Raw genomic sequence first — 22331 nt, 5'->3', positions numbered from 1 at the left:
CTGTGCCACCAGGGAAGCCCTAGGGTAAATTTTGAGTGAAAGATAGATGCTTCCTTTGAGTGAAAGGAAGATGTTTTGTAAGAAAACTGCTCTGAATTCAAAGTTTTGATAAGTTATATCAAAAACTTACTTTCAAGAACTAGGTAGTTTACATGATTTTTCAAATTTATTTGGTAAAACACTAATCTTTCAGACGTAGTAGTTTTATTACATGTATTGTGCCGATCTTTCAATAATTGAACCTATTTTCAATCTTTTTAAATTCTTTATTGTCATCAGTGACAATAAAGAATCCAAGTATGGCACTGGACTTAAAACGTTTTAAACCCATTCTATATTTGCAAAAAAGAAAAGAAAATCACAATTACCATAACCTCACTCTGTTAATACCTCTGATCATTCATTTAAAAATTCTTCATATGGCCAGAATTTACTAAAGTAAAGCCATCAAGACACTTTAGATGCAGATTACTGAATCCTCCTACTATGGCTGAATTTCTGCCTAAATGCCTTCTTCTATGCTGATGCCAAATGAGTACTCGATTTTGTGAAAAATGAATTGTATTCATTTTTTTTATTCTTATATTTTTTCCAAGAATTTTTTTTCCCCAAGGAATAAGTATCAATATAAGGTGGATTTACAAGATATTTAAAGCATAGATGTCTTTCAGGGCACTTAGTATAATAACAGTCTCACCAAAATTTAAACCTAGAAATTCAGACCAAGTGTCAGTAATAAATCTTCTTGCACATGTCCAAAATTAAATGAAATTTTAGAATTTCAGTATGTTATATACATATTTCCAAATGGCCTATAAGGTTCCAAATCAAATAACAGAGGAAAGAGTTACATCCAGAACAAAAACGTTTCCATACTTTTATAAAACAATGTTCACATTTGACAAATGGAGAATATTAAAGTGTGCTGGGCCTGGCAGTTACACAAATGTTCATTTCATGACTATATGCCTCCTTGATGACACAAACAACTCGTGTTCACACTCAGATTTTTGCGATTTCAGTGGTTTAACTTCAGTCTCCTGTAGAATTGCCATTGCTTTTGGTCTTTTAAAAAGCAAATATAGTGCGGTGAGATCAACGTTTCCTTTTAGATTGCAGGTACTCTGCACTTTTGCTCTGCTTTCTAAATGCTCTTTTTCCACAGCTAACAATTCTTTTGTAATTAGAAAATAAAATTATGAACTAAAAAAGAATGAAAACAATCCCTTGCATATAATGTTATTCATTTTTGTAATGTGTCAAAACAGCTTCCTCCTCAACCAAATAAATGTCTTAATGACATAACTTAAGCAGAAAAAGAACTTAAGTGGAAAGAGAACTAAGTGAAAAACTAGAGCTCTGGAGATAATTCCAAACTGTATAAAAAAAAACTTCATTCAGAAGAAGAAATCAATTATTGATTCATCCCAAATGTTCATAGTTAATGGATACATATGTTCCTGGGGTTATTTTAAGAAACTCTTTAAACCCACACTAACTTCCAAAACCATTTTAAATTCCATGAGTATTATCTCACAAGAGCAGCAACATAAAAATTCCATAACTAAGTTTTAAGAGTGGTTGAATAGGGAAAGGGGAAAGGGTTGGATGATGGTTAAAAAACTGAAATTTGTGAGATTAAGTTTCACAAGGATAAATGCATATGGTTCCACACTATGCTCTGAAATTTATTCATAATCAATGAAAATATTCTTTCATTCACAAAAATAAATTCTCCTTTACATTCACTTATATAAGGTGAGGCTTGAAAAACTTCCATTTTTCTTATTGCAAAGCTTATTTGACAATTAATTTTGTTTCTCATCCTTCCTGAATTATCAAAGGCCACTTTTTTGCATTTTTAGTTTGAAAAAAAAATCAAGTACCAATCTTCTTAGTTTTTCTAATTACATATTTAATTTACTGAAGATAATGCATGCATATGATTCAGATCTCTAAAATTATTACATATATATACACACACAAAGTAGAAGAAATACATAATTTTCTGCTACAAATTAGCTTCAAATGCCTAGACTCCAAAACTCCACAAGCAATAATATAGCAACACTAAAAAATAACTGAATGATACTCATGTCTACACACTGAATAAGAGCTAAATTAAGGCTACCATGGCTGTGTCTTCTTCTTCTTAAAAGAAACGAAATAACAGCGTGAAAACCAGTCACCACGAGAGCGTGGTGTGTAGATGTCATCTTCTTTCTCACTACTTGGGCAACATTGTTCTAAAGAAATAGGAAGGAAAGAGTCTCCGACTAGCAAAAACTATGGAAAAACCGAGGCAATGATGGTAAAAACTGAGGAAAGTGAGTGGAGACCACAGAGGGAAAATTAAATTGGACTGAAAATCAAGCAGGTAGAAATTTAGACATATTTTCACAAGTAATCTACCACTGCTAGAACATGCTTTCAAAAGCAGCGGCTCAAATAGGCAATTGAAAAAGTTGCCATAAAACTAAATACAAAAATTAAGGAATATTAAGTTTTCCTAAGAAACTAAAGGGAAGAAATAAAAAGAATACTCCCATCTCAAGAAAACTGAAGTCTCCAAGGAAGGAAGTACACTGAGTTTATAGATAAATAGATTATATAGATAAAAGATATAAGCAATACAATTAGGTATTAAACCCCAGAAAAATCAAGAAATCAAAAATTATGTGTTTTTTTTTAAACATCTTTATTGGAGTTTAATTGCTTTACAATGGTGGGTTAGTTTCTGCTGTATAACAAAGTGAATCAGTTATACATCTACATATGTCCCCATATCTCTTCCCTCTTGCATCTCCCTCCCTCCCACCTTCCCTATCCCACCCCTCTAGGTGGTCACAAAGCACCGAGTTGATCTCCCTGTGAAAAATCCGGTACTGATGAAGCTCCACCTTACCACTAATTCTAACCCCAAAAGTCAGATTCTCAAGGGGATTTATCATTAGTTCTAGCTGTCCTGCATCCCATTTCTGACCACTGAATATTGCTTTCTCACTTTCACTGTGACTCTCATGGAACAAGATTTTCATACTCAAACTACCGGGCACTTAACACTGTCTGCATTCCAGGAGCTTTATTCAGGGATTTCTAATTCAGGTTGACATACAGGTAGTTAGAAAAGGAATTTATACCCCTTCCTCAACCCCCCATTTCTGTCCTGTGATGACAACCACAACAACTACTACTACTACTACTATTACTACTACTACTAGAGCATAAATATGATGAAGCCAACACCATCATGCATTTTTAATACCTTCACCTGATACAGTGTCAAAATTTCTAAGTGTTTATTATAAGAAAAAAAAGTATGGTCTAGCCCATTCCTATGAGTACAACACTGTACTCACCTTGGGATAATCCAATTCAAAGAATGTTTCCAAGTTGTTGATTAGGTTAGGATCTATTCCTTTCAGTGGTTTCAGAAGAGACACCCCTGGGAGCTTGCTATATGGCTGTTTGTCTGTTGCCTTCTTGTTTAGGTGTAATCGGCTAAAAAGCAAATGATACATATATTAACGTACATTTCTGGAGGCTATATTAGGGCCAAATCTATATAAAGTATGTATCAAGCTACCAATAAATTACTGAATTTCTTTTTAATTGGCATCTTTCGAAAGGGATATCTGAAAATGAAAGAAAGTAGAACCAGGTAAGCTTCCAGTTGAGGAAAACCAGAACTAAACAGAGTGAATGTTCCAGCGAAGGCTGAAGCTTAAGACTGCTGTTTACTGCTGTACTCTCAGAACCCAGAACAGTGCTAGGCCTGGAGCAGGCATTCAATAAATACCAGCTGAAGAAACAAATGGCAGTGTTAGCCCACACATTAACTGCCCTTCCTCCCAAATCGCCATCAAGGTGGCCAAAGAACTATAAACATAGCAGGGAAAAAAAAAAAAACAACCTTATTTGCACCAGAAAAATATGGAAGAGGAACCAGAAAAATTTGAGAAATTTCTATAACAAACAGTCCACACAACCACTGATTGAAAGAACTACCAAGTCAGCCTGCCTGGCAAGCAAGAAAATGGGATATCTATCAGAACTCCCAATGCTCACCATCTCAGAATGGCAGGGATGGAATAGAGGGAAATTGAAGGTAAGAAAAAAAATCTCAATGATGACAGAAATGCCTATTACGGACACTAGAAGATACACCAGTGCCACCAAATCACAGATAAGTTGGCCAAGGTTCTCAGCGCTGCTCCATCCCATGGGGAATGAGCTCCTAATGGGGGAAGCCATGCCAATTAGAGAAGAGAGAACGTGCTCCAGTCCATGTCAGGTTGTCAGGATAAAGAGAGGAGATGCCCTTCAGCAGAGTGCTGAAGTTTCTAAAGCAAGTCACCAGAGGCGTCTTCCCTCCTTCTCATTAGCAAGTCTCCAAGCACTCAAGAGTAATTAGAGGCTGGGACAATCACAGGGCCAACCGCAGGATATTTTAAGACACAATTCTTCCACATTTTAACATCTCTGAAATCAATGGCATCTTATAGTTGCTGGCAGCCAGATGGCGGCCCGGACTTAATAGCATGAAAACCAACCGTTCTAGAAGATCAAGAAAATGCCAGTATCAATGCATAGTGAAATATACTATTCATCTATGAATGATTTCTGGAAGTACACCAGTACCATCATCCACAGAAGTTAGCCACAGGCTCACTCCCCTAATTAAGGCAGGGGTGTGCTGCAGCAAACATCTCATGTTTCAGATAAGGCCATAAGCAGGGGTCTCCAACCCCCCCACCCCCCCACCCCGTCCGAGGCCCGTTAGGAACCAGGAGGCACAGCAGGAGGTGAGCAATGGGCAAGTAAAGCTTCATCTGCGGCTTCCCATCGCTCGCATTACCGCCTGAACCATTCCCTCCCCCACCCACGATCCATGGAATAATTGTCTTCCACCCGTTCCTGATGCCAAAAAGGTTGGGGACAGCTGCCAGAATCCATCTTTACGGAAAGAAAAGCAGGCTACTACCTATAACGGAAAAAAATTTAAACCAACAAAAAATTTAAAGAACAGTGTGGTCTCAGTTTTTCATCCATAACATCAAACGCCAGAAAATAATGAGTACCATCTACAGCAGTGCTGTTCAGTGTGGCAGTGGTCCACAAGTTGCTTTTTACTGGCCAATGATGAAAGAAATGGAGAGCAAGCACTTAGAAACTTTTACAGCAGTTTGACATTGCCACGCCATCCAAGCATATGGTCAGTCATTTATTTTCACTGTAGTTTACTAAAGTATCAATCCATGACAGATTGGAAAACTTCTAAAGAACTGATCCTTTGCCACAGATAGTTTGGAAAATATTGATCTACAGAGTTCATCTAGAGGGCTGGAAAGAGGTAAAACCATGATCTAAAATTTATATAACCGCAAATATGACAACTATTCCATTTCTAACAGAATAGTAGACTAGATGGCTGGAGAAATCCACCCAGTACAGAACATCTAGATTGCCAGAAGGAAAAGTTTATGTTATATATTTAATTGGTTGAAACAGTTATGTATCCACATGGTTCAAATCACTAAAAATATTAAGAGGTTCATATAAAAAAGTCCCCCTGTCACTCCTGTCCCACATCTGTCTTGTTGCCATCACCACCTCCCCAGCATTATTAGTTTCTTACTTTCCAGAGATTTAAAAAAATGCATATTCAAGCCAAAACATACACACACAAAATTCTTACATAATATTCATAATTTTCTCTCCTCCTTCTTAATACAAGCACACCAAAAGCATGTTTTTAAATATATGACTAAACTGTTAGAAATAAAAGGAAAGTGTCCCAAGTCAGAAATGAGGAGAAACCCCTGAGTGAGTAGTGCTGGAGACAATACTTGCACTGGGACCATCTGTTGGTCCCTAGCGACCTAGAAATGGTGACAAGCCTGAGACAGGAATGATAGTAAATCTGTCTGAAGAACCTTGAATAAATGTGGAATCTCTTACAGGCAAAGTAGGAAACTTCTGGACCACAGAGGGAAGATGGGGATGCTGCCTATCTTGGATTCAGTCCAAAGCAAAATGGAACAAAAGCAAAAAGGGTCCCTGGAGAACACCTAACCACGTGGGTTTGGAACCCAGAACGCAAACTATAGGTGTTGCTTGAAAAACACCTAAGAGATGGAACAAGAGAGACCATCATATGTGACCACAAATATATGAAAAGAACTACACAACGTCTAGAAATGAAAATGGTGGTCACTGACATCAGAAACAACAGACAGGTCATAGAGAAGTTGCATACACACAGTTCAAAAGACAACTGGAGAACTGGAATCTAGATCTGAAGAAATTATCCAGAATGCAGCACAGAGAGCATGAGAGGCAATGACATTGAAATCATGAAAGGGTTTGAGACATGGAGGCTAGAATAAGAAGTCAAAATCACAGTAATTTTTATCTACTGGTCCCATTGTATGCTCATTAAGTGCTATTAAACTGTAACAAAACATGCATGTGAGGTGATGACCAATTATGGAAAAACCTAGCCCACTAACACACTGCATTTGGCGAGGCTTTAGATGAAAAACAATGTTAATTTAAACTGTGCTAAACAGTGTAGCGTTGATCCTGTTTTTCCCTTCTTCCCTTTGTCTTCATTAAGACATTTTACTTTAAATGCTAATATAGATATACCTCCTATCCTTTCATATCAAGAATGCAGCATTTTATCAAAGATAGGCTGACCTGCCAAACAACAATGAAGCCCTCTCCAGGTTTACAGTGAAGCGAATTGATGATAAGTACTATATCTGAAATTTCTACTCAAAATCATTATAAGCGCAACTATATCCCAGGACCTTTAAAAAAATTCTCATTTGTGCCTCCTCCCAATATCTGTCTACCTATGTATCTAGTCCTCTCCCTCCCTTCCCCCCACCACCTCTCTAACATACAAACACACACACAATTTTCCCTCCACACCCTAAGGGGTCATCTTGTAGTTTGCCCCCTAGCATACAAGTATCCTACTTTGGAGAGTATTGTTTTGACTTATGTAATACAACTGACATAGCCCCTTGCTACAAATTACTTGAAATGCTTATCAAAACAAAAAAAAATATCCGGGGCTTCCCTGGTGGCGCAGTGGTTGAGAGTCCGCCTGCCGATGCAGGGGACACGGGTTCGTGCCCCAGTCCGGGAAGATCCCACATACCGCGAAGCGGCTGGGCTGGTGAGCCATGGCCGCTGAGCCTGTGCTCCGCAAAGGGAGAGGCCACAGCAGTGAGAGGCCCGCGTACCGCAAAAAAAAAAAAAAAAAAAAAAGAACACCCATTAAGTCAACACGCGCACGCGCACACACACACACACACACACACAATCACATAGCACTCTGCTGTGCACACAGTGGTGCTCCATAACTACTCGCCGTCCCCTTACTGAGCAAATCTATTTTGAGCCCAAATGTACACTAGGCATTAACCTATGCACTGGTGATACCATGATAAACAGACGGACTCCATACTGTCAAGGAGCTGTGGTTTAACGGGGGAGGTGCCCACATACAGAAGCTCTTCTCCTTTTAAAACTCCTAGAGAGGCCAACAGAGCCATGCTCTAGAGAAAGAATACCTACCTGAACTCTGTCTGCCACACAGAAATGATGCCGATGGGTACCTTGGCCATGGCCAGTGTGTTGTAAACTAATTTGTAGTTTTCAAATTATGAACAACAGCCCATTTGCCTGGAGTCTCAGAAGTGGCTTGAATGGTGGAGTCCCCCAGTGGGCCTGTTTCATGAGTGTCTCTGACAGGGTCTTGCAAGGTTTCCTGGTTTCAAAGCAGCTTTTATTTAAGTATCTCAGGTCAGGGTTTCTGCATTACCCAGGTGGCATGAACATGAGCTTACTGCCCTGACACCTTGTACAGGATTTCCCGTGGGTGCCCGTTTCCAACCCTACCTTGATCAGGTAACTTGCTTTCTTGCAGGATCTTGGGTACAGCACTTTCTCCGTTTCAGCTGTTATACTGGGAATCCACTTCTACTTTCCCATCGTGCATTTGGCTTGAAGCCTTGACCTTTTTGTAGGGGAGCCAGGGAGTACTTTTTCTTGATACGTAACCCATATAGTAAAGTCACATGTAAGTACACAGCTCAGTGAATTTTCTCAAAGTGAAATACTCATGGAACCAGTACCCAGCTCAAGAAACAGAGTCTTACCAGAACCCCAGAAGCTCATGAATGTGCCCTTCTACTAACTACCCTCTCCTCAAGGTAACCACATCCTGACTTCAAACACCACAGACTAATTCTGCTGGTTTTAAAATGTATCTAAATGGGACCCCGTAGGACATACTCTTTTGTGTCTGGCTTCTTTTACTTTACACCATGTTTGTGACCGTCATACTTGTTGGTACCGTTATAGTTCATTCAGTCTCACAACTGCATAGTATTCCTTGTATTAATATACCACACTTTATCTACTTCCTGTTGATGGACTTCTGGGTTGTTTCCAGCTTCGGGTTATCACAAATAGTCTGCGACTTTGTCTCTGACTTTACAGAAGTATAAAACCCCCTGGCTTCCCCTCTCTCACACCTCAGGACTTCAACTTTTGGACAATATGAAGAAGCAGGAACTGGATTTACTCTCCCACCTGAAACAAACTAACAAAAAAAGCAGACAAAAAATAGGAAATGTTTTTTAAGATACTGAATATCAGGTAGAGAAGTGATTCCTAAGACATGAAAAACGAATGAGGCGAGTCCTCCAATTGCCTCAGCTTACTGTTCTGAGACAATTTCCAGGCCAGAAGACTCCTGTTTTTTTTTTAAACGTTTAGTATACAAAATGCCCACAGGCAGAAATCACAACTTACTGGACCATTCCAGAGCCTCAGAATCTGCATTTTTACAAACATCTCAAATGATTCTGATGCAGGCTAGCGGTGAACCACACTTGAAGACACACTACAGTAGGCTGTCAAGTCTCTAGGGTCCAACACAATAGCATGTTCACAAGTTTAAAAAATGTTAAATAAATGAAGAGTAAAAAATGGTTGGCTAAATAGAGCTGGAAGGTATGGTTAGTCTAGAGATGAAAACATGGGAGTCACCCACAGTTTGGTAAGTACATAAGCTCTCCCAGGTGGAGCATGCCATTAGCAGGTGGCCACAAATCAATATACTAATATTACAGAACCAGTAATGCATGAGGGAGACCAAGAGTGAGTGACCAGGACAGTAGAAAGAGAGCCAGGAAGAAAGTGAAGTCACAGAAGGGTTTATTTGGCTGGGCTGTTTTCTTTTTGAAAGGGTTCAAGAAAGAAAAACATTGAATGCTGTCGAGAGCACAAGATAAGAACTGAAATGTCCACTGGATTGAAAAGTCCACAGAACTGAAATGTCCACTAGAATGTGTGAACACTGGTGACCTCAGAGTACTCTGGGCAAGGGGCAGGTAGATAAAAATGGTTAAGAAGCAAATGAATGAGAGGTGAGCTGCGATAACAGTGAATAAACACTAGTTTCTCCTGCAACCTGACAGTGAAAAAGAGCCAAAGAGTAACTAGATGGAGAAGCGTTTTTCAGTTTAATTTTTAATTATTTTTAGTTTTTAATCCTTGAGTATATACGGTCAGGGGAAAGAGCTAGTCAAAAGGTAAATAGAGAAAAAATAAAAATAATTAATGGCATGATAGGATCCACAGTGCGAAGTAGGAGTGAAGGTAATGTGACAAGAATGAAGGTAAAATGGTGAAGATTTAGAAGAGGTGCTGCCGGTCATGGGTGTCAGAGCTATAAACAGAAACAAAGTATTGCCAGATACCAGCGTAGGCTTAGCTGAGATTTGAGACCATGAATGTGTAGTAGTACCAATCCACGTGGCTGCGTGATTACCTCTGCAAGATTCTGAAAGTTGAGAAGCTGTAAATTATGAGATGGATACAGGATAACAGGGCAGACTGATGATATGAGGGAAGGGGCAAGATAACGAAGTGATGAATTGTAATGGAGAATTAAGTGAAACCAAGAGGTAAGCGGGTAGAGGCCACACCTGTGGATAAATTGCCTAGAGCAGCTGTTCTCAGCCTTGACTGTACATGAAAATCACCTAGGGAGTTTTTTTTTTTGAAAATTCCTGATGCCCAGACCAAATAAATCTGAATCTCCTGAATTGAGACCCAGGTAGCAGCATGCTTTTTTTTTTTTTTTAAAAAAAAAAAAAAAAAAACCTTCCCAGTGACTCCAAAATGCAAAGTTGAGACCCACGGACCTAGGAAGGCTAGATTACTGTAAGAACAGAAGAGGGCTGAGATGGAAACTCTCAGAAAGGTCAGCAGTTATGGGATGGACGGAAAACAAGGAGCCTGTAATGAGCCATACAAGTGGCACGAGAATGGGGAAGGGTTGTAGAAGAGAGAAAGTAGGGGCTCTCTCCCTAGCGATCTAAATGTTGCCAGTTATCAGAAACTTAAGATTCATAGTAACTGGAGAAATTCCCATACAGATTACCGTATCCGTATGGACTACTTCTGGGGTTATTTTTAGGTTATCACTGGCAGTGTATATAGCATACTGGTTTAAGAGCCAGGGCTGGAGGGCAACTGTCTGGATTTCTGTACCAGCTTCACAGCTAACTAGCTGTGTATCCTTGGGCAAGGTACTTGTTTATCTCAAGTTGCTGTTGTTGTTGTTGTTGTTTAAAGTGTGAATAACAGTACCTACCTCATAAAGTATTGATAGTTGTTAGATGAGATGAAGCCACAAAGTAAACATTCAGTGATAGCTATCACTGGTAATTTTTTTCAAAAACTGCTAATTTTAAGGACATTTTCCACTAAATGTAACTTCTCTGAATTACCAGTTCTGATAAGAGATTTAGAGATATCAAACATTGATGCGACATATAAACAAAAAGGAAGGACTGGAAATTCACAGATTTAAAGATTATTTCATATATATTTGAAGATTAGGGGGCTTCCCTGGTGGCGCAGTGGTTGAGAGTCTGCCTGCCGATGCAGGGGACACGGGTTCGTGCCCCAGTCCGGGAGGATTCCCACATGCCATGGAGCGGCTGGGCCCGTGAGCCATGGCCCCTGAGCCTGAGCGTCGGGAGCCTGTGCTCCGCAATGGGAGAGGCCACACAATGAGGGGCCCGCGTACCGCGGAAAAAAAAAAAAAAAAAGATTAGACCATTATGTTGGTTTTCTTTTTTTTCTTTTTAACATCTTTATTGGAGTATAATTGCTTTACAATGTCGTTAGTTTCTGCCGTATAACAAAGTGAATCAGCTATACATATACATATATCCCCATATCCCCTTCCTCTCGCCTCCCTCTCACCCTCCCTATCCCACCCCTCTAGGTGGTCACAAAGCTTGGTTTTCTTTTTAAACATAAAGTCAACTCTTATGTATTAAGGAAGATTAAAGGGGGAAAAGGGAATCATCAAAAGTCTCAAATCATGGTTAAAACAGAATAAGTCAAAATATGGGATAAAACATTTAATGTAAAGTTTAAATTATATCCAGTATTTAAGCTAAAATTGTATTCAAGGTTTAAATTACACTCAAAATTTAGGAACCAATTTAAAGTTCTATAGGCGTCATCCAAAAGTATAAAAACAATGCAAGTATGAGAGTGAGACGCATTAAATGTCACAAATTATTATTGCCCAAAAATGACCTGTTACTGTTTTATTAGGTGAGCTCTCCTTTAAGACTTAAATGGGTTCTCAGTTGGGCAGAGGTGCTGCATAGTCCTGGCTTCTCGAAATCCCTCCATCCTCAGAGCCTGGCTCAAAGTGTTGGATTCTGTAGCCACATGAATCCCCCCCTTCCCTTGGCTCTGCTGGAGGGAGAGACTGTCACCCTCAGAGCTGAGAGGCAGAGGCAAGATAATTGCCACAATGCTGCACGTATAACGTACAAAGCAACTACTGGTTACTATGTAATTCAATCAATACCACCATCTCTCCTGAAGATATTTTCAGGCATTCCAAAGTGGACAGTATTCTGTTTTGTTGACCATTAAATCACCACACCTAACACAGTCCCCAAAGCAAAGACTACAAGGCAGCCTTCCTCCCGGGGGTCCAGGCCTGAGAGAAAGCCCCTCCCCGCAGCCCCTAATACCCGGCAAGCTCTCAGTCAGTGGCAGCATGTCCAGGTACCAGGACCAGCAGATCCACAGTCTGGGATTTTAATACTTTTCTTAGTTCTCTTGAAATAGAATCTCCCCATCTAACATGCATGTCCATTTGATTTTCAGAAATTTGATTTTATTACATTTTCAGGAACACATTAGGTAAAAGAGGAATGAACCTCTTATATACTAGCCAATGGTTTTGATTGGCTTCATTTTTGAAGAATAAAATGATCCTGAAACTAAGGGAGCAACTGGGGAAGACAAGAAAGCGGGGTAAATTTTCAATACGTCTCATTTTCCCAAGGAATTATTTCTAAATTACACTTGAAGTTGAGAGCTGGAATCAAAAGAAAAAAAGAAAATCGAATTCATGTAATTAAGGCATGTCACTGTCAAAGACAGGGAGGGGCAGATGCTCACAGCAAGCTGCCGCAGGGCTGTATCCGCCAGCTGCAAGGACAGGGAACAGAAGGGTAGGTACCATCTGAGGCACTTTCTCAGAGGAAGAGTCACTTCAGTCTAAAAGGTCACGAGAGATGAATCACGAGCAAGAAAGACAGGCCTTCAGGGTCCTGCTTTCCGTTGCGAGCTAGAAGGACATCTATTCAAGGAACACTTCAAAGAACTCCAAGGGATGCTAAGGAGTATTCCGGAATATTCTGCTGGGCTTTATGGCTGCTTTGGCCTGATGAATCTTCATGGCCTCTCTGCCTAAGGGTTTTCAACTTGTGAGCTGATAGGATGGCCTTGTTTTTCCTCGTTGATTTTTATTTCCTAACATCTCAGTCTCTAAAATTCTTACTGTCCTTTCCGTCATTTTAGTTGTTTTATCTTTCATATCTTTTAGTCTCCCCTCTGCCCCTACTCAACAGTTTATTTAATGGTTTGCACCATTTTAAAATGACTGACGGTACAGTTTTGTATTCGAATTCAGTTTTGGGCGGCAGGGGGGCCTGGAATGAAGGGAAACTTCTGGGAGAGGGCTGGCTGTGCTCGTCCCCTTCTGTCAGCCCCTTGCAGCAACCTTAAGACAGTGCTACACATCCCAAAAGTGAGGCACAAGAATCTCCCTAGAAGCTTCTAAGGGAGAAGATGGATTCCTTGAGGGCAAAGTTCACCTTGCTCAACAGTCCCAGACTGTGCTGTGCAACTCAGCTGAACCAACTTCTCTGACATTAGGAATTTTCTCCTCTGCTCCATGCCATCAAGGTTGTTAATGTTTCATGTAAAATTAAGTCGATTGCTTGATCAGCAGATCCCCTACTTCATATAGTCCATGCCAGCAATTCCCAATGATAAAAGCCTTCTGTTGTTGTTGTTAGCTATGATTGTGCCCTGGAAGGCTGTTACTCTGTTTAATAATCAGTATGTGTCATGACTAATGTTACTTCCATATCGCATTTATCTTGTCAAAAATGGTACTGCAGCAAAATGGGCTTCATCGGCAACACAAAGCATACCTGGTGCAACATTAACTTTGTAGACACAAGATTCCCCAGAGGACACAGAACCACCAATAGTGAGTTAGCTTTATAGGAAAACACAAACTATTTCCAAGGGACAACGGACTTGTACACTACAAAACACAAAAGATTCCATCACCATAAAAAACAAAGAGGAGATCTTTATTAATTTTGCTCCCCCTCCCTCCCCAAAAAAACTCCACTCACTCACCCTTTGGTGACAAGAGTCAGCCCTAGTGTATGGGAAATAAATAGATCAAGGTATTTTGCTAACAGCAACTAATGGCTTTGCAATTTCCCAAAGGGCAGATCTAAGTGTAAAGATTATGATGGCACGACAGGTATTCCCTTTGGAAAACCGTGGGGGGAAGATTCAAATCTAACAAATAATTTGTGGGTTATTACGTTATTGATACGGCCCTGTTTCTATTTGAACCACGATTAGTTAGAAATAGTGCGATAAAGATTCCATTTGGTCCAATTAATTTCATTAAAGACCATGGCCACTGAATGCATCCCAAATTCTGTCCATCTACCTCAAATCACAATGGCCAAATGACACTAAGTTAATGAGTGAGCAAGAATCCCACCATTACTACTGGAAAAAATTCAAAGATCATTCATTCGACATGCAATAATTGAGTGCCAAGTAGCACTGAAGATACAATAGTAATACACCTCCTTAAGGCAAGGATATACAATGGAGAAAAGACAGTCTCTTCAATAAGTGGTGCTGGGAAAACTGGACAGCTACATGTAAAAGAATGAAATTAGAACACTCCCTAACACCATACACAAAAGTAAACTCAAAATGGAGTAAAGACCTAAATGTAAGACTGGACACTATAAAACTCTTAGAGGAAAACATAGGCAGAACACTCTGACATAAATCACAGCAAGATCTTTTTTGACCCACCTTGTAGAGTAATAGAAATAAAAACAAATGGAACCTAATGAAACTTAAAAGCTTTTGCACAGCAAAGAAAACTATAATCAAGAAGAAAAGACAACCCTCAGAGTGGGAGAAAATATTTGCAAAAGAATCTACGGACAGTGGATTAATCTCCAAATATATAAACAGCTCATGCAGGTCAATATTAAAAAAACAAACAACCCAATCAAAAAATGGGCAGAAGACCTAAATAGACATTTCTCCAAAGAAGACATACAGATGGCCAAGAAGCACATGAAAAGCTGCTCAACATCACTAATTATTAGAGAAATGCAAATCAAAACTACAATGAGGTATCACCTCACACCGGTTAGAATGGGCATCATCAGAAAATCTGCAAATAAATGCTGGAGAGGGTGTGGAGAAAAGGGTGCCCTCTTGCACTCTTGGTGGGAATGTAAATTGATACAGCAGCTATGGAGAACAGTATGGAGGCCCCTTAAAAAACTAAAAATAGAATTACCATATGACCCAGCAATCCCACTACTGGGCATATACCCAGACAAAACCATAATTCAAAAAGACACATGCTGCGACTTCCCTGGTGGTACAGTGGTTAAGAATCTGCCTGCCAATGTAGGCGACACGGGTTCGAGCCTTGGACAGGAAGATCCTACATGCTGCAGAGCAACTAAGCCCTTGCACCACGACTACTGAGCCTGTGCTCTAGAGCCCGCGTGCCACAACTACTGAAGCCTGCGCACCTAGAGCCCATGCTCTGCAACAAGAGAAGCCACCGCAATGAGAAGCCCGTGCACCGCAACAAAGAGTAGCCCCCGCTCACCACAACTAGAGAAAGCCTGCACACAGCAACAAAGACCCAACTCAGCCAAAAATAAATTAATTAATATAAAAAAAAAAAGACACATGCACCCCAATGTTCACTGCAGCACTATTTACAATAGCCAGGTCATGGAAGCAACCTAAATGCCCATCAACAGACAAATGGATAAAGAAGATGTGGTACATATATACAATGGAATATTACTCAGCCATAAAAAGGAATGAAATTGGGTCATTTGTAGAGACGTGGATGGATCTAGAGACTGTCATACAGAGTGAAGTAAGTCAGAAAGAGAAAAATATCGTATATTAACGCATATATGTGGAATGTAGAAAAATGGTGCAGATGAACCGGTTTGCAAGGCAGAAATAGAGACACAGATGTAGAGAACAAACATAGATACCAAGGGGGGAGAGTGAGGGCAGGTGGTGGTGGTGGTGGGATGAATTGGGAGATTGGGATTGACATATATACACTAATGTGTATAAAATAGATAACTAATAAGAATATGCTGTATAAAAAATAAATAAACATGTAAAAAAAAAAAAGATACCTCCTTACCCTCAAAAGCTTATAATCTAAGTGGGGAAAGAGACAACGGAACACCTATTTATTTAGATGGGTAAATTCAAGATACTGTGGAAGGACATAGAGGGGGTGCCAATTCCAATAAAGAGCTAAAGTCGACAATGACTTGAATGAGTAGGAGTTAGTAAAACAAAAAGGAAGGAGGGAGAGAAGGGGAAGAAAAGGAAGGAAAGAGAGTTCTAAAGAAAATGACATTGCATATTCAAGGAAGGCCAGTAATTCAGTGTTGCTGGAGAAACAGGCACAGGGGATGGCTCAGCTCCTACAGAACTATACATGTCTTGTTAAGGAATTTGAATTTTAACCTGAAGGCAAGTGGGGAACCATGGTAAGATTTTAAGCACATGATCCAAGATTACTGCACCAGAAAGATTAGGTTACAATAAGAAAAATAAAGTAGATAAGGAGCAAAGCTGTAGGTAAAGATACCAGAGAGTAGAGAGAGTTCAATAATCTAGGGCAGAGATAACGTGCACTGAACTAATAATGCAGGTAGGAAAAGGGAGGAATGATGAATCAAGAGAGTCATCACTAAATATTAAAACTGAATTACAGTTTCCTTTTTGCTTTTTAAAGCTATCACAATATAGTCCAATTCCGTATCTACCCCAGGCTCAGGTTCAAGGGGCTCAATTGCCTTATTCGTGCACCCAAAAGTGGTTCTGGTAGCAATGACCCTGACTGATCAACATCTGTCCAAAGTCCAAGTGCATCCTCAGGAATAAACCCAGAAAATAAGCTCTCAATTTACATTCTACTAAGGCTCAGAACATCAACGTATTAATGAACTTAAGGCAAAAAAAAAAAATCATATTATCTAAAAATAATATTTGAAATGCTAAAATTCACATTAAAAACACAATTACTTTCTAACAGGAAGTTTATCACAGTTATCCTGATACAGTGAGTATTTAAACTCCATTCAAATGCTGTGCAGCAGGTATAAAAGTTGTTATATTAGAAAAATTAGGAAAGGCAGAATTAACTTGAGAAAAAGTCTTCAGGAAAAGGACCTCTGCTTTAGTAGAGGGCAGTTAATATTTATGGATACAAGAAGTATTTCCACCATACCCTGGCACCTCCAGTCAATTAATAGAAAAGATAAAGCCTATCACTAAACATTAGGATACCATGTGTAGAGGGGAAAAAATGATAAATCCAAGGAGGGAGAGCGATGGGGGAGTGAGACGAGAAAAAAGCAAGGTGTCTTGCTTAGATACTCTTATCTAGCAGTATGGCTCCTAACGGCTAAACAGGGAAGAAAACAGCAGCCCCCAAGCTATCAAACCACACTAGCTCTCAAAAAAGGAAAAAAATCCATAAAGATCACTTAACCAACTCCGCCTACAGAGGATATAATCATTAGTGTTTTTGTTGTTGTTGTGTTTTGTTTTGTTTTAGAAAAAATAATCTTCAAAATAAGAGCCCTGAATTTCAAATGCTCTAATCTGAATGTTATCTTTAACATTATAGGGGAACTCCCTGGTGGTCCAGCGGTTAGGAGTCGTCGCTTTCACTACCACGGGCCTGGGGTTCAATCCCTGGTCAGGGAACTAAGATCCCGCAAGCCATGGGGGGGCGAGGGGGAGACATTATAGGCAAAATCCCACAAATGTCTGCCATCTAAAATATGTTATGAAATGACTAGGCATCAGTCGATGCTAAATCTGGAAAGGAGCAAAGCAGTAGGTAGAGATACCAGTGAGCAGAAAATATTGAAAATAATGGTTCTCTAGTTTATAAATCATCTCAATTTTTTAAATTGTAGGCATATAGGAATTGTAAGATATTTATGAAATTGGAGCAAAAAATTTCATTGAACAGTTGTTCATTGTATTAATCACATTCAGCTCCATTTTTAAAATACAGTCCAATACTTAGCTCTTTATCTCATTTTAAGAAGTTACAAATACAAAAGAACATTGAATCTAAATTAACTAGATACCATTACACACTGTATTCAATTTTTTAAAAATAATCACTGGTTTTAAAAAAGAATGTTTTATCGTTTTTCTCAGCAATTTTACTACAGTGTTTGTATTACTTAAACATTTGTAAACATTAGTAGCTCACAGATTATGCTCCTTAATCTGATGACCAGATATGGAGCCATATAAGGTTTTGAAAATAGGCTCCAATTCCACCAGTTGCAGGCACAAGGTTTTAGGAGAGGACCAATATATGATTATTTTATTTATACTTTACCTCACTTAAAAAGGATTTGAGAGGACACAGAACACCTGTTCAGAAAATATATTCTTCAATAAAATACAGAATGCTTAGCACAATATTTTAACCAAAATATCATTGCCAATGTTCTTTAACCTTGCTTGTCAAAATGTGGAGATTATCAAATTTGCAATTTTACTAAATACAGAAGAGAGGAGAGGACAAAACCTTAGGGCTCTGCTTGAAAACAACTCATTAAATTGGGAAGTATCTTTACTTAAGTAAGAAAGGAATCAAATCAAACATGTAAATAATTTTGATGGTGGGATGAGATGAAAGGAACTTAATTTTTAAAAAGGCAAGATTTAATTTATACATAAATTAAGCTGTTGATTATTTACTTTATGTTCAGTTATCCATTTCAGAAAGATAGAAGATTCCTACTCATCTGTTATAAACTAATTGCATTTTCTCTATTCTATTTTCACATAACTTTTCTGAATCCTGTTACTGTCAATATAAAAGGTAACTCTATGGGGCATTGGAAGAGAAATACAAAGACTCTACAGTATCTTAACTAAGCTCAAGTTTGTACTAGTCTCAAAAACTAGAAGTATTTTAAGTAAAAAAGTATTTAAGAAAATTCTGCAGTTTATCATGAAGCACAAAATAACTTAAAACTATTCTGGAGTTGTCACAGTCTAAGAGTATAAACTTCCCCAGATGGTTATTTGAAGTATTAAGCTACATCATCAGTGTGAAAGAAGTGTGGCCTTATCATTATGTATACATCATAGAAGGAAGGGGATCCATCATGGTCCTATGTTGAAAGAAGTCAACTTTCTTCAAATCAAGCTGTGAATTTAACAATTCCAATTTAAATACAAGATTACTTAGAGTCTGAAAAAAAAAGGTTCTAAAGTTCATTTTAAAATAAAAGTGTATAAAAAGTTAAAAATTTGCCTAAGAATAAGGAGGGGCTGGCCTCGCCAGTAATATGGTAATAAAGGTAATAATACTTCATTCATTAAAACAGTGGATACTGGTACACTTTGTAAGGGTAAAGTGTAAAAAAAGAATCTAAGAAAACTCAAAATACTAAAAGAAAAACATACTTACTATATAATAGTTGGGGGAAATGGAGAAGATAAAAAATTTTACCAGTCAGGAAAAAAAAAAAAAGACTTGACAACCTAAAACACACAGGTACACACTTTTCCTCCATGTTAAATACATGTACAAAGTTGAAAGACAAAACAAAACAAAAACAAGACAAAACAAAACAAAAAAACAAGGTGGGCAAAAACTGCAACATATCACAGAAGAACAATCTTCCTATTAAAAAGATTAACACAGCAATACATTGCAGCACAGGTAAAAGACTGAGTATGAAATTTACAACTAAATGTAACTAGTATTAAATATATGAAAAACATTCAATGGAACTAGTAATTAAAGAAATGAAAATAAAAAACAGAAAACAGTAAAAAGCCTGATACTTAGTAAGGGGAAATGCGGACCATCATACAATGTTACAAGGACTATGAATAGCTACAACCTTCCTATAGGGAAATATGTAACAAAGTTTAAAATGTGCACCACTTCTGGCCCAATAATTCCTCTTTCAGAATGTAAACTAAGGAGATCATCTCTCAAAGATGTAAGCATATGAATTCATCACCATGTTGTTTGTAATCTTGACAAATTGAAAATAAACTAAATGCCCATCAATAATAACAATGAATACATATTAGTACCTCATAAACAAAAATGTCATGCATGTATTAAAAATGATGGAGAGATCATAAATTTATTTTTTAAATTATTTATTTATTTTTTGGCTGCGTTGGTCTTTGTTGCAGTGCACGGGCTTCTCACTGAGGTGGCTTGTTGCGGAGCACAGGCTATAGGTGCGTGAGCTTCAGTAGTTGTGGCACGCAGGCTCAGTAGTTGTGGCTCACAGGGTCTAGAGCGCAAGCTCAGTAGTTGTGGCACATGGGCTTAGTTGCTCTACGGCATGTGGGATCTTCCCCAACCAGGGCTCGAATCCATGTCCCCTGCATTGGCAGGCTGATTCTTAACTACTGCGCCACCAGGGAAGTCCCTCATACATTTATTGACATGAGAAAATTACTCAAGATATTTTACATCGATGCTCCATGTGAGCAGGGACCCTGGATATATTGTTCTTCAATCTTATTTCTAGCACCTAGAACAGTGCCTTGTATACACAAAAGAGCTTCCCAGAAAGTATTTATTAAATAGATGAATTTTGAGGCTGGTGAAAGAACAACCATAATATGGTTCCTTTCTCTCTCCCTCCTTACCTCCCTCCCTTCCTTTCCCTCCCCCCACAGAAATATAATTGGAAGGATAGTCACTTAAGGTTGACAGGTAATGGAGTTTTGGTGTGTGTGTTGAACTTTCTTCTTTCTTCCTCTCCGTACTGTCTAAATGCTCTATATAGTAAGCGTGTCTTATTTTTATGATTGGAAAAAGTGACGGAATTGTTTTTTAAGAACTCATATATTTAAAATGAACTCCAGAGTGTTCAGTGCCTACAGCTCACAAACTCCAAAACATAAGATCAACAGTGTCCAAGAAGCATTTTTCTTTAATCTTCAAAGAAATATCAGTATGCCTTGTACAATGTAGCATCTTTCTCCAGTACCAGGAAATGCCACACTATACTAATAAAATGCAGCATTTCCAAAAGGAAAAAGCACACTTTTTCTGTAGTGAAAAGGAAAAAAAACTATAAGTAATTAATTTCTTAAAGTTCTCCCCTCTCTTCTACTAACATATACCCTATTCTAATGGGTGGTAAAGATCACTATGCACCATCATCTTTTGGGGAGGCTAAAAATCCAGTGAATCCAAGAGTAATGCGCTCTATGCCAATTCTTTCATATCCTCATGAAGGCTTCCTTCATTTTAAAGACATTTGAACAATTGAAATATCAAAAGCAGCTACACATTCTATGTCATATTCATCCATTACCCGGGTTTATTTTATTCATAGTCTTTATCACTATCTGAAATAACCTTATCCGGAATTTTATTATCTGTCTCTCCCTTCTGGAATGTAAGATCTTTGAGGACAGGAATTCTGTCGTGCTCGCCACTGTGTCCCCAGTGAAAGGCAGCTAATGAAAAGGTGGGGGGGGGGCACATCTAAACAAGGTAATAAATAAGGAATTGGGAAAAAAAAAAAAAGGAAAGAAAAGCACACTGAAATGTACAAGCTGACATGACTCAAGGCTACAACGCCAGCTCTGACATTTGGTGGACATTTTTCAAGGTGGACAGGTGCTTCACACCTATCTAAGGACACAGAGTTCTTCCAGGAAGAAGAAAATCCACAGGGAGGTCTCCAGGTGGCTGTGTGCAGCTGACCGAAGGGTGAAAACGATCATCACCATAATAGAAACGTGGCCCAGGTCGAGGGAAAAAAACCAAAACAAAACACAATACACCATACATCTTGGCCCAGATGAAAAACCACACGAATCCCCAACACAATCAAACCAAGCAAGCAACCTTCCGCCTGACACGTAAAAAGAGCACAGTCTCCTTTCCCCTGGCTGTGCAGTTGCCTGAAGCCCAGCCATCCCCTCACTCGCCACTTTTCTCTTCCAATGAACCCCCCGCCCCAGCTGATGCACAGGGAGAGGGAATGGGAGGAAGAGTCTGAGAATTAGCTTTCTCCACCCTCATCCGATCCCAATCCCCTCCAAAGCGAAATTCCTCCCACCCTCGCCTGTCCCCAGGCCTCGACCCCCGCCACGGGATCCTCCAGCTGCCCCTCACTCACGTGTAGATGATGGCCATGAAATGCATCAGCCACAGCACCAAGAAGAGGACGAACCCGAAGACGGCCATTCCCTCCAGAGCCAGGTCCAGCAGCGCCATCCCCCGGCCTGGCCCGCTCCGGCCGCCGCAGCGGACAGCGCTCCCGAAGAGGACAGGATGGGCGCCCGGCGCGGGGTCGCAGAAGTGGAGAGAAAGGTGGCGAGAGGAAGGGGCGGAGGGGGGTGGGGGCGGAAGGGGCGGGCAGGGCCTGCGCGCCCCCGCCCGCGCGCACTCGTTCGCGCGCTGGCCTGGGCGCGCTCGCGGATGCAGGCGTTGCGGTGGCCGGACGCAGTGGGCAGGGCGGCCGTGGCCACGCGCTCCGGCTCGCCTCTCCACCCCCTCGCGGCCGCCGGTCGGACCCCAAACGCCTGCGCCTCCGCCGCCGCCGCCTCGCCGCCGCCTAGCCGCCTCCCCGCCGCCT

At 39.8% G+C, this 22331-nt stretch overlaps 1 protein-coding gene across 1 annotated transcript in view; it reads right to left on the bottom strand.

Annotated features, from left to right (window-relative positions):
* Positions 1-22073, bottom strand: part of UGCG (UDP-glucose ceramide glucosyltransferase) — a 33927-nt gene extending 11854 nt beyond the window's left edge. Inside the window, exons 1-2 of the mRNA XM_065879413.1 lie at positions 21873-22073; positions 3360-3501 (exon numbers count right to left, since the gene is read on the bottom strand). Coding sequence (XP_065735485.1) covers positions 3360-3501; positions 21873-21970 — 240 coding nt within the window. The 5' untranslated portion in view covers positions 21971-22073. The remainder of the gene's footprint in view (positions 1-3359; positions 3502-21872) is intronic.
* Positions 22074-22331: the final 258 nt, after the last annotated feature.

Source organism: Phocoena phocoena, chromosome 6 (genome assembly GCF_963924675.1).
Source record: "Phocoena phocoena chromosome 6, mPhoPho1.1, whole genome shotgun sequence".
NCBI lineage: Eukaryota > Metazoa > Chordata > Mammalia > Artiodactyla > Phocoenidae > Phocoena > Phocoena phocoena.
This window is presented reverse-complemented; position numbering and strand designations above follow the sequence as displayed.